Consider the following 12463-nt stretch of genomic DNA (forward strand, 5'->3'; position numbering starts at 1 on the left):
ATAAAAAGATAACAGAAAAACATAAGAAAGTTTATATATGAAAAATTTAAGACTGTGTTCTAATGAATGAGAAAAAATTAAACCATTCCCTCTAACATCAGGAATGAAACAAGAGTTTTTACTGCCTTAATTCTTGTTCAATATAATGTTTAAACTATTGTTCAGGGCATTAAATGAAGAGCAATTAATCTGAAGGATCCAAATAGGGAAGGAAGAAGTCAAATTATCTGTTTGCTGATTTTATGATCTTATATTTAAAGGATCCTAAAAATTAAACCCCAAAACTCAGATTTGATAAGGACCTTTGGCAATGTATCTCAATACAAAATCAACAATCAAAAATCAGTACTTATTCTGTATGTTAACAACGAACAGGCTAAGGAAGAAATCAGGAAAAAATTCTATTCACAATAGCCTCAAAATATGTAGGAATAAACTTCACCAAGGATGTGAGCAACCTCTACAATAAAATCTATAAAATGTTAAAGAAGGAAATTGAATAAGGCACCAGAAGATGGAAAGACCCTCCATGCTCATGGATCGGCAGATTTAATATTATGAAGCTGTCTATACCACTGAGAGCAGCCTACACATTCAATGTACTCTGAATCAAAATTCCAATGTCATTCTTTATAGAAATAGAAAACCAATCATAAAATCCATATGAAAACACAAAAAGACTCCAAATAGCCAAAGCAATTGAGCAAAGAAAGCAATGCTGGAAGTATCAGAGTACAAGAATTCAAATTATAATACAAAGCCATGGTAATAAAAACAGATTTGGTACTGGCACAAAAGCAGTGTTGAAGTTAAATGAAATAGAAGATTTAGAAATAAATCTATGCAGTTACAAACAATCTAAATTTTGACAAAGAAATCCAAAATATACGTTGGAGAAAATACAGCTTCTTCAATAAGAGTGCTGAGAAACTGTCCATATGTAGAAGACTGAAACTAGATCCCCCATGTCTTGCCCTTTATCAGTTCAATGTGTATCAAGGATCTTAATATAAGACATGAAACTTTCAAACTACTAAAGAAAAGAACAGATAAAACACTGGGACATACTGGCATATGTAATAACTTATGACTAGAACTCAATAGCAGCAAACAAGAGTAAGGTTTGAAAAATGAGATTTCTTCAAACTTAAAAGCTTCTGCGGTGCAAAGAAAGTAGTCATTAGATCGAAGTGACAGTCAACAGAATGGGTGAAAATATTTGCCTGGTATACATCTAACAATGGGCGTAATGACCAGAATGTATAGGAGATTCAAAAAACTACACCCCCAAAGAATCAAATCCCTAATTGATAAATAGGAAAATGAACCAAACTGATAATTCTGAAAAGAAGATAACCAATGGATAACAAATGAAGAAATACTCAACCTCCCTGGCCAGAAAGGAAATGCAAATAAGAACATCACTGATATTTCAACTTACTCTTGTCAGAATGGCCATCATTAAGAACACAAACAAATACTGGCAAGAATTCAGATTATCCTTATTGAAAGATATATGATCCCACATCCTTACACATTGTTGGTGGGAATGTATACTAGAGCAGCCACTATAGAAATCACAATAGAGGTTTGTCAAAACTTTAAAAATAGATCCACCATATAATATCACAACATTTCTTTTGTATATATGTCTTTTAAAAAGCATAAGTCAAGATGAAACAGAGGAATTTGTATACCCATGTTTGTTATAGCACACTTTACAATAATCAAGTTATGGAAACAGCTACTTTCCTTATAGATGATGAATACAAGGATACATGGAGACACACACACACACACACACACACACACACACACACACTGGAGAATCATTCAGCCATAAAGAAGAATGGAATTATGAAATTATCTTGTTTACAGGGAAATAAAACTGGAGATCTCAGGGTGAAGAGAAATCAGCTAGGTTCAGAAAGACAAAGTTGTATGTTTTCTCACCATATGTGAAAATTAGACCTAATGAATAAACCTATATGTAAACACAAAGAGGAGCACACACACATACACACACACTCACACAGTATATGCATATGTAAAATACCACAGTGTAATCTCTTTGAATATTTAATAAAATGAGTGATCAGAATGTAAAATAGTTTCTGTCCAGAGTATGGGTAAAAGTAGGAGTACACATGGATGACAGAGGGTAAAGGATGGTAAATATTGTCAAAATTCTTTATGCATATATGTGAAAATAGAACAATGAAACTTGTTAAAATTAGGGAAAGATGTAGAAGGGATGGGACAGTAATAGAGAAGGTGAAACAGATCAAGGCACATTGTAAGCATGCATATATGGATATGTCAAAATGAAACCCCCTTGTACAAGTAATGGCTGATGAAAATATGGGAAAATAAATTATCTCTGAATTCATAAATTTAGTCATCTCTGAATGTCGTTTCAATGTATTTATATTTTTATATTTTTATTACTGTTAAGTAGTTTGTACAAAGAAGGTGAAACTGAATAAAACAGTCTATGAAAACAATGAATCTTGATCAGTGTTAGCACTTCAGCATTCTCACCCTGCTTTGGCCCAACTCTTTCCTTACTTTTCTTAATTTTGTGTTATGACATCTCAATTTGTAAGCTAAATTAAAAGTTATAGTTAAAAACTGTATTTACTTTAAAATGGCTATAACACATCATTTCATATAGTTGGTATTTCAAAATTGTTATATCTTATTGATTTCAGCAAATTTCCGGGAAAAAGGTGGAAAAAAATCTTGAATAATTCATATTATTACTATTGCAAGAGTTCTAAGCCATGTCACAAATACCTCCACCATAAAACTCTTAGATTTGATGAAATATTTTTAACAAATTAGCTGTGCAAAAAAATCAACAAGCAAATATCAGAAGGGTTTCTATGCATTAATAATGAACCATAATAACAGTAATGCAGACCTGTTGTAACAAAAACAGTATGGCACAGACTCAGAGCAGTGTGGAACAAGCAAATAGAATAAACCAATTAGATCACACAGTTATAGATATCTTATTCTTGCAAAGGCGCTGGAAAGACACTAGAGAAAAGCTAGCCTCTTCAAATGGAACTTGGAAAACTGGAGATTTGCATGTAGAAGACTAAAACTAGACCTGTTTCTCAACTTGTACCAATATTGATTTAAAATGGATACAAATCTTAATGTAAGACTCAAGACTTTGAAACTATTACAGACTAATGCAGTAAAAATAACTGAAGATATAGGTGTAGACAATGACTTTTTAAATAAGCCTCCAACTGCTCAGGAAACACACATAATAATTGACAAATGAGGACCAGTCATAGTGGCTCATACATGTAATATCAATTATTTGTGAGGCAGAGATTTAGCCTACCATGGGCAAAAAGTTAGCAAGAAGTCCATCTCTACCAATTAGGTGGCAAGTGCATGGGAACTGTAGAGTCCTGTGGGGACTGTAACTGGCTGCAGGTTATTTGGCTAGTTTTCTTAGAGTATGGATACAGCCAGTAGAAAACTGCTTGTGTAGCTATTTATCCTATATCAAAGTAAAGACACGGATTTTGAGTATCTGATCTGCAGTAATCCTGTCAAAAGATTAGAGTTCCTGTAGGTACTTATCATAGTGCTTCCTGATTTCTTGTTATGTACCTCTTAGAATGTGTCATTTTGTTTATTTTTCCATAACTATCTTAAGGTAACCCTAGACAAACTGCACCTATAAAAGCAGGGATTGGGGCAGACAGCTTTACCTGTCTGTTAGTATCATTCCTCACGTTATTTGTGAAATATAGGATTATTCACTGCTTGAGTATTTCTTTATCTGTTGCCCCAGAATCCTCTGTAGAAAAAACCAGAAGTAGGCATGTCTATAATTATGGCTATGTAGAAGCCATAGAAAGTGTGAGGGTGCATTCCAGGGCTAGCCCAAATAAGAATGAGAGTTTTTTAAAAAATGGAAATTTCAAACTGTCTGAAAATTGCTGAAAGCCAATAGTTCTGGAGGTGTTGTTCATGTGATAGAATGCCTGACTAGCAAATATGAGGCTCTGAGCGCAATACAAAAATAAAATGATAAATAGGACTGTTTCAAATTGAAAAGCAAAGAAAACAATGATCAGAATGAAGAGGAACACTGTAGAATGGTGGAAAATCTTCATAAGCTATTTATCAAAAAATTAATATCTAGTCAGTTGCTAGTGATTCATTCCTCTAAATCCTAGATATTCAGAAGCTGAGATCTGAGGATCATGGTTTGAAGCCAGTCAGAAAAGGAAAGTTCTTTTTTTTTTATTGTGAAAATACTATACAGAGGGGTTACAATTACATGGTCAAGATAATCAGTACATTTCTTATCAAGCATTGTAGCCTCCTCCTTTGTTTTCCCTTCCCTTCCTTTCCCATCCTTCCCCTGCTCCCTCCACTTCTCCCCTCTCCCCCTCCCCCCCACCAAAGTTGTAAAGTTCGTTTTCGACATAACGACTTGTACATCTCATTGTTGCAATGGGCCCACCTGTATTCCTATTTAAATGATTTGTTTTTCCCCTTCCCCTCCACAAATTATATCGACATCAAATACAGTGAAAGCAGGGGTTATACTGTGGGGGAGGGACATACAAAGCAACAAAGAAATAATCTTATAAATGTGTTAGAAACTATCTCATGAAAGGAAAAAACATTTGAATACATATCTTAGGGTTAATTTCCCTAACATCACCTTATCTGACCTTTTCTGCTTGACTCAGACATATACTAGTTATTGCAAATAAGGAAAACCATGGGACCTATGCTTCTTTGGGCCTGGCTTGCTTCACTTAATATAATTTTTTCCAAGTTTTAAGGAAAGTTCTTATATCTAATTATCCACCACTTTCAGAAAAAAGAAAGAAATCAGAAATGGAACTATGGCTCAAGTAGTAGAATGCTTGACTTGAGCAAAAAAGCTCAGGAATTGGCTCAGGCTCTGAGTTCAACCTCAGGACTAGAACACACACACACACACATACACACACACACACAATATCTATAATATTAAATTAATTAATATCTAGAATACATAAAGTTTTCCAAAATGTAAGCACCAAAATAACAAATGGTCCAACTAATAAATGGGTAATGAACAGAAAACTATCAAAATAAGAAGTGAAAATACCAAATTAATATATAAATAAATGTTCAATAGTCATAAAGCAAATGTGAATCAAAAGAAAAGAGAGAATCCATTTTACCCTAGTCAGAATAGCTAAGGTAAAAAGAATAACAGGCTGGGTGCTGGTGGCTCATGCCTGTAATCCTAGCTACTCAGGAGGCTGAGATCTGAGGATTCCAGTTGAAAGCCAGCCCATGCAGAAAAGTCCGAGAGACTCATCTCCAATTAACCACCAAAAAACCAGAAGTGGAGCTGTGGCTCAATCGGTAGAGTGCTGGCCTTGAGCTGAAGAGCTGAGGGACAGTGCCCAGGTCCAGAGTTCAAGCCCCAAGACCTACAAAAAAAAAAACAACAAAAAACGAATAACAAAAAATAATAACATAAACACTGTGGCTGTAAATAAATGTAGCTCCTGTAGACATTAATAGGGGGCTTCTTTAAAATACTGATTGAACTGTCATGTGATTGTACTATATCATTTGTGTCCTTTTATCCAAAGTAATGTAAATTAACATACAGTTGTGATATCTGCTCACTTCTATTTTTGAAATACTATTCAGAAATTAAGGGCAAGGAAACAGCCAATCATGCAAGTATTTATATATTACAAACAATAATGCATGACAGCTTATCCCCATCAACTGAGCTGCTTAACATGCACATGTGAATTGATATTGTGTTTCTGAAATTTCTTTGGATTTTTAAATTTTGTGAATATGCTTATTTAAACTATATGTATTAAATATACAACAAAAATGGACTTACTGTATATGTATGGATGAAAATAACATAACAAGACCACTAAAAACTGCAAAAATAAATTGGGGATTTGTAATTGGGAATAAGAAATTGTAATAGAGTGGGTGAGTATGAAAAACTTCATTATTTTCACATATACAAACATTTCAGCATATTCATTACTTTGCAAGATTAATATGTACTAATTGAAACCAAGTACAGCCAAAAAATAGCAAATGTGAGGTCTGTCTTTACCAAGACTCACCTCTTTCACTTAGTTAATGCAATGGTATTCATTTGAGGTCCCATTCACCATTCTTAACACATGGTTTGGGATTTTGTAATTTCTGAAAGGTGCTAGATTCTCATTTCAGTACTGTAAGGGACCTAATGCAACCTAGTTCTCACTGTTGCCCAGAAGGGTGCCATCACCACTTCCAATAGCAGCAATACAAGCCCAGGTTTGTTTCACAGTCCTTAATAAGATGCAGTTCCTCTGTTTTTCATGAACTAGTAGCCTTGAATTTTCAATCTCTTCTATGCAACCATTCCTTCTGCCACATCTCTTTTAAGCTCTGCCTCCCTGCACATGCCATCTGCTCTGAAATCCTCTATCATTCTGAGTCATCCTACCATTCAAATGAAGAATACGTGTACAGTTCAAGGTCTCAGCTCACTTCTTACATCCAGGTCTTCAAGGGACTGACTCTTTTTCACCCAGCCCAGAATGATACCACGTAATACGCAACCACTTTGGCTAGGTTACCGCTAGGTGGAGCTGTAGGAGGAGGAGCTGGTCCCAGCAGGCAGTGCGACGTGAGTAGGGCTTGTCTCCATGATCCAACGTTGAGTAGGGCCTCTCTCTGTGACGTATCAATAGGTCGCCACTGTCATCGAGCGGCTGAAAGCCTGGTGAGAGGATCTGGTTTATTCTTTGGGAGGAGGGCGGCGGAGGAGGAGGCGAAGGACTAAAGCGGGACTGGGAAGGTAGGGAAAGGCTGAATAAACTGGCGGGTGGAAGAGCCTAAATTGGTAGAGCGGGCGGCAGCCAAAGAGCTAGATGAGGCTGGCTGTGTGACTAGGCCTCAGCCGCCATGGCTGTTGAGTTCGGTGACCAGTTTAGTGGCTTCCGCCATAGTGAGGTGATTCACTTCATTAACAATGAAGTTCTTATGAATGGAGGTGGACCGGAGTTCTATGTAGCCTTTCGCTACCGGTCCTGGAAGGAGATAGAAGACCAGCTCCGGAAGATCGTGGTCGACCCTCAGGTGCCGCGCAGCCGCAAGAGGTCCTATGCCTGGAGCGGCTTGGCGTTGGGGGTGAGAGCAATCGTGAGGCAGCGGGATCAGCAGACGCGGCGGGTTCGCCGATTGCAGAAACAGGTAGAGGAGCGCAAGGTAGCATCTAAGGCTTTGGCAACAGAGCTGAGGAGGTTGCGGGCTGAGAGAGATGAGGCTGCTGCACAGCTTAGGTTTACCCAGGCTGCTGTCCAGCGGGCAATGGATGAGCGTGAAGTGCTTTGTGGGAGGCTACTCCAGGCTGAGAGGTCAGCAATGGAAGACTCAGACCCACTATTCCAGCGTCTTTTACGTGGACTGCGAGGCGAAAAGTATAGATGTATGTCGTGGGCCCTAGGTGAGGAAAAACAGTCAGAGTCATTGGACAAGGGAGCTCAGGGAAAGCTGTCTTTAAACACCCCAAAGCCAATGTCAGCTTCTCTGGTCCATGTATCAGAATCCTCAAGTCCTTGGAATCAGGCAATGCAACTCCATACACGACTGCCTGGTTCGCAACCATTTACATTGAATAAGCCTTTGCCAGGGGAATTTACATGCTCTACAACTCTACCATCCCCAATATCAGTAGAATCAGAAACAGCAGCAACTACATCCACAGCAATGTTAGCCGTTGCATCCCCGAGGCCTACTTCACAGTCCTGCTTAACTAGCTCCTCAGTTGCTGTTTGGCCTCAGGAGGAAAAGGCTCCCTTGTGGGTAAAAAGTTGCCAAGGAAAGGTTAACCCTCCTAACAACCAGCAAGACGAGTGTTACTTGGAAGAAAGCAGAACCCATAGCCTAGAAAAAATGTCAAAGAAGCCTCAGGAGACAGCCCAAAGACCCAGCCCCAAGGAAGATCCAGTGATGAATCAGGGGAGGGCTTCCCTGGGGACTGTGAAGAGTCGCAGTCCCAAAAAGAGTCCAGAGAGACACCAGGCAACTCCCCTGGGGAACAGTAAGAACCATGGTACCAAAAAACCTACGAAGAAACACCAGACCCCTCGACTGAAGACCAAGCAAGTGAAAAAAAACCAACATCAGGAGAAGCTTGCTGCATGCAACCCGGCAGTAAATTGGCCTTGCTCCTGGTGTAAAACCATGAATCCCCCATGGCGCCCAGTCTGCTATAAATGCAAGAACATCTACTTGCCTGGTGAGAACGGAGGTGTTGACCTAGGACAAAAACACTGATTTCATGAAGGTAAGCAGTGAAAACCCACTAAAGTGAACCCAGTTTCTTAACATCCCTATGTCTTTATCTTTCCCTACCCTACTGCTGTCACTTATCCCACTACCTTCTGATTAGTGAATAACTTAGTTATTAGAAAATTTGCATCCAAAATTTTCTTAGACAAAATTATTTTTCTATAATTGCCAGATAATTTGCAAGCACAATTTTCATATGGAAATTAAAATATTTTATTATATCCCAGTTTCCAAATTAACCAATTTTTGAGGTAGACATGCATATATATATATATATATATATATATATACTTATATATATACACATACATATACATTACTCTAAACAACTAATTTTAAGTATCACACTCATTCTTTTTTTTTTTAATTTTTTATTGTGAAAATACCATAGAGGGGTTACAATTACATGGGCAAGATAATGAGTGCATTTCTTTTTTTTTAATTTTAATTTAATCTTATTTTTTTTGTGAACATACTGTACAGAGGGGTTACAATTACATGGGCAGGATAATGCATACATTTCTTATCAAGCATTGCAGCCTCCTCCTTTGTTTACCCTTCACATCCCTTCCCTACCTCCCCTCTACCTCCCCACCACCCAATCCTCCCCCTTCCCCCCCCATTGCCTCCTCCTTTGTTTCCTCTTCCCATCCCTTCCCATCCTTCCCATCTTCCTCCCCCCTCCTGCCCTCCCAACCCCCCCCCCCCAAAGTTGTAAAGTTCGTTTTTTGACATAACGACTTGTACATCTAATTGTTGCAATGGGTCCACCTGTATCTCTATTTAAACGGTTTGTTTTTGCCCTTCCCCTCCACAAATTATACCAACATCAAATACAATGAAAGCAGGGATTATACTGTGTGGGAGGAACATACAAAGCAACAAAGAAATCATCTTATAAATGTGTTAGAAACAATGCAAGAAAGCAAAAACATTTGAATATCTATCTTGGGGTTCATTTCATCTAACATCGACTTATCTGACCTTTTCTGCTTGTCTCAGACATATGCTAGTTATTGCAAATAAGGGAAACCATGGGACCTATGTTTCTTTGAGCCTGGCTTACTTCACTTAATATAATTTTTTCTAAGTCTTTCCATTTCCTAACAAATGGGGTAATGCCATTCTTTCTGATGGAGGCACACACTCATTCTTTAAGTTTAGAATTTCTCCTAATTGCATTTAAATTTTGTAGGTGGTGGATTCTCCATGGCTGCAGTGACTGGATGACATCTTGAAGAAGCTCAAGTGATGAAGCCTTTCTTCCCTGATTCCTTTCTTAATTTTCTCTTCTTGAAAATACCATGTATTTGATTATGGGCAGTCATGTTGAATTCGAAACACTTCTAGAAAATGTTATTGTCCTTTAAAAAACACTGTTGTGTTCATGTGTGCTTCTTTTTTTAGGTTTTTAAGTATTGTAGGTATCCTGTTTTTATATTTCAGCACTACCAGACTTGCTTATAGTTGAAGAAGCTAAATCTTTCCCATTAGAAGATCTCTCAAGAGGCATAAGAAATTACATCTTGATTCTGATGGACCTACACCTCAGTGAGACCCTCTATTGCATGCAATAAGAAGAATGAGAAGTTAGGGCACTAATTAGGGGGACACTGAAAATCAAAATGATTTAGTTAGAATTTAATTTGTATATATAGCAAATTGAACTTAGAAATAACTTGGGGGAGTTTGGAGAGCTATAGTAAATTCTATTACTGCAAATTTGTTTAATTTTAATACATTTGAAAAATAGTTATTAAATGCTTAGTGTTTATCAGGAGGTGGAACTGTACAGTATAATCTGATGAGATCCTTATTGGTCAATTTGGTTAACTGACAGAAGAGGGCATAACTTGGGGGCACATGTTATATATATTAGTAGTGTCTGCCGAAGATATAATATGACCCTGGGTAAAAGCAACTGAAATGACGCTCAAATTCATTTTTGTAGTTCAAGGAGCAGTGTGAAAGAGACTTTCATGAAAATCTTTGAGTGACCAGACTGTTCTTTTCTTTGGCCACAAGTGAACAAACAAACAGAGGTAAAGACCAGTAAACTAGTCTATGAAAGTACACACATGGCCTTTCTCATATCCTTTTCCTAATTTCCTTGAGCATCACAGGTATCTTTCTGGCTGCCAAGTAGCTTGTATGAAAAAACACTGGATTGTTTGGAAGACAGAGAGCACTTGTAAGAATATTTGCTGCATAACTTAAATCCTCACCCCTGGGCTACTCCTATTCCAGATCACTCCAGTTAGGAGAGAAGAACAAAATGGATCTAAGGACAAACTTCAGGAATCCTGTGTTATCTATGTATCCATGGTGCTTCACTTGGGAGGATTAATTGGCTTAAAAATGTAATTGATCAGAGATCAACAGTCTTCAAAATGTCCCTGGGCCCCTTCTCTTCAAATAAATTATTTTCAGGCTGTGTTTTCCCTAAGGCAACTGCTGAAAGACAGGGAGCCAGGTGGTGGTATTGGGGTACAGTGGGAAGTTAGTTAGATATGCCTCCACTTCAAGCTAAAGGTGCCTTTGAGTTCCTTGTGAGATCTTGCCCAATGCATCAGCACCTACTCCTGTCCCAGTTTTTCTGATCCTAAATAGTGATAAAGCTGGATGTGGATTTTTTGCATTGTGTATCTTGGGGTATATTTTTATGTGACATATTAAATCCTCACCTACCCTCCATTCTACTCAAGGTAAAAGAAAGTCAAATCTAGTCCATTAATGAAGTGTCCCCCCTCTTCCCTGAATTAAAATGGGGGTTTCTATTACTGTAAAGTATCTTTATTGCATTGTGATTATTCATGCACTCTTAACTATCTAAATCTACATAGAAACTTCAAGTTAGGTATCTCTTTTGTTCCAGAGAGTGGAAGCAAATATTAGATTCCTTGATGCCATTACCCAGCCTTTCTCTATGATCCATGCAGCTATTTTCCTTAGATCTCTGACTTTTGCTTTGGTTTACAGCAGGAAGTGAGTGCTGGTCAGATCTTAGAAGCTGTATCCCACCTCTTTTTTTCTCTTTAAATCACTGTCTGCAAGCAAGTAATTCTGTCAAGATGCCCAGGATTAAAGCAAACCAAATATAAACTGGCAGCATAAATCCTTGAGAGAAAGTGGGAGAAGAGGCAAAGACTTGGGTACCTTCTTCCAATGAGTATAATTGAATGAAAGGATAAGCCACAAAAAATAATAATCCTGTCAGAGCAGAAATTTTGATATTCTTAGAGATGTGACTAAAAATGAATGCCTTAATGACCCAGAACAGTAGGCCAGAAAAGAAGGCTGTTGGAGGGAGGCAATTTTATGAAGGGAAAGGGAAGTTTATGTAATATTTTATGCATCCTAATGGCCCCTGTGTATTTTCAAGTAGTGGAGATTCACAGCTTTTTTTTTTAACTGGATCTAAATATAGTGGTGTCACAATAGAGAAGAAATACTAGAAATGGTGATGAAGGAAGAGAAGACATCAGAATTGGCAGCAGCTACTACCAGATATGGCCTGTGAGAAAAGGCCTGGAACTGATGCCTTGAAGGTATTTATGAACTTGATGGTAACAAAGAGATATGGCATTTCTCTGAGGAAGGGAATACAAGGGAGGTGGGAAGAGGCCAGTTAGAGACTTTAAAGAGTTCAGAGCAAGAGAAGAAAAATTCTGTACTGGAAAAACAGGCAATTGTAACAATATTCTCCCTCTACCTATCCTTTCCTCCTTACCCATTCCTTTGCTGTTTTTCTTTTAGTTTTTGTGGGGCTTGAACTCAGGGTCTGGGTGATGTCCTGGAGCTTTTCTGCTCAAGACTAGCACTCTACCACTTTGAGCCACAGCTCCACTTCTGGTTTTGAGTAGTTAATTGGAGATAAGAATTCCATGGGGACTTTCTGCCTGGACTGACTTTAAACTACGATCCTCAAATCCCAGCCTCTTGAGTAGCTAGGATTACAGGCCTGAGCCACCAGTGCCTGGCCCGTCCTTCACTTTTGTCTTACCCTCTACTGGAATCTAGGCAGGAAGATCATTGCCTTTAAATTTCCATTTCTGTTTCCACCCTTAATATATAATTTCTTATTACTCATCCATCACCACTAGCAAAAGCA

General features: G+C 38.0%; 1 protein-coding gene across 1 annotated transcript; it reads left to right on the plus strand.

Annotated features, from left to right (window-relative positions):
* The first annotated feature begins 6963 nt into the window (after positions 1-6963).
* Positions 6964-8337, plus strand: LOC122109944 (testis-expressed protein 13D-like). The gene has a single exon (XM_042682414.1). It carries the CDS (start codon positions 6964-6966, stop codon positions 8335-8337), a length of 1374 nt encoding a protein of 457 aa, XP_042538348.1.
* The last annotated feature ends 4126 nt before the right edge of the window (positions 8338-12463 follow it).

The sequence above is a fragment of the Dipodomys spectabilis genome, unplaced genomic scaffold (genome assembly GCF_019054845.1).
Source record: "Dipodomys spectabilis isolate Male_0828 unplaced genomic scaffold, ASM1905484v1 ptg000071l, whole genome shotgun sequence".
NCBI classification, from domain to species: Eukaryota; Metazoa; Chordata; class Mammalia; order Rodentia; family Heteromyidae; genus Dipodomys; species Dipodomys spectabilis.

Excerpts from the sequence above, each read along its gene's own strand:
- LOC122109944 (XM_042682414.1), top strand. The coding sequence starts at position 6,964 with ATGGCTGTTGAGTTCGGTGACCAGTTTAGTGGCTTCCGCCATAGTGAG.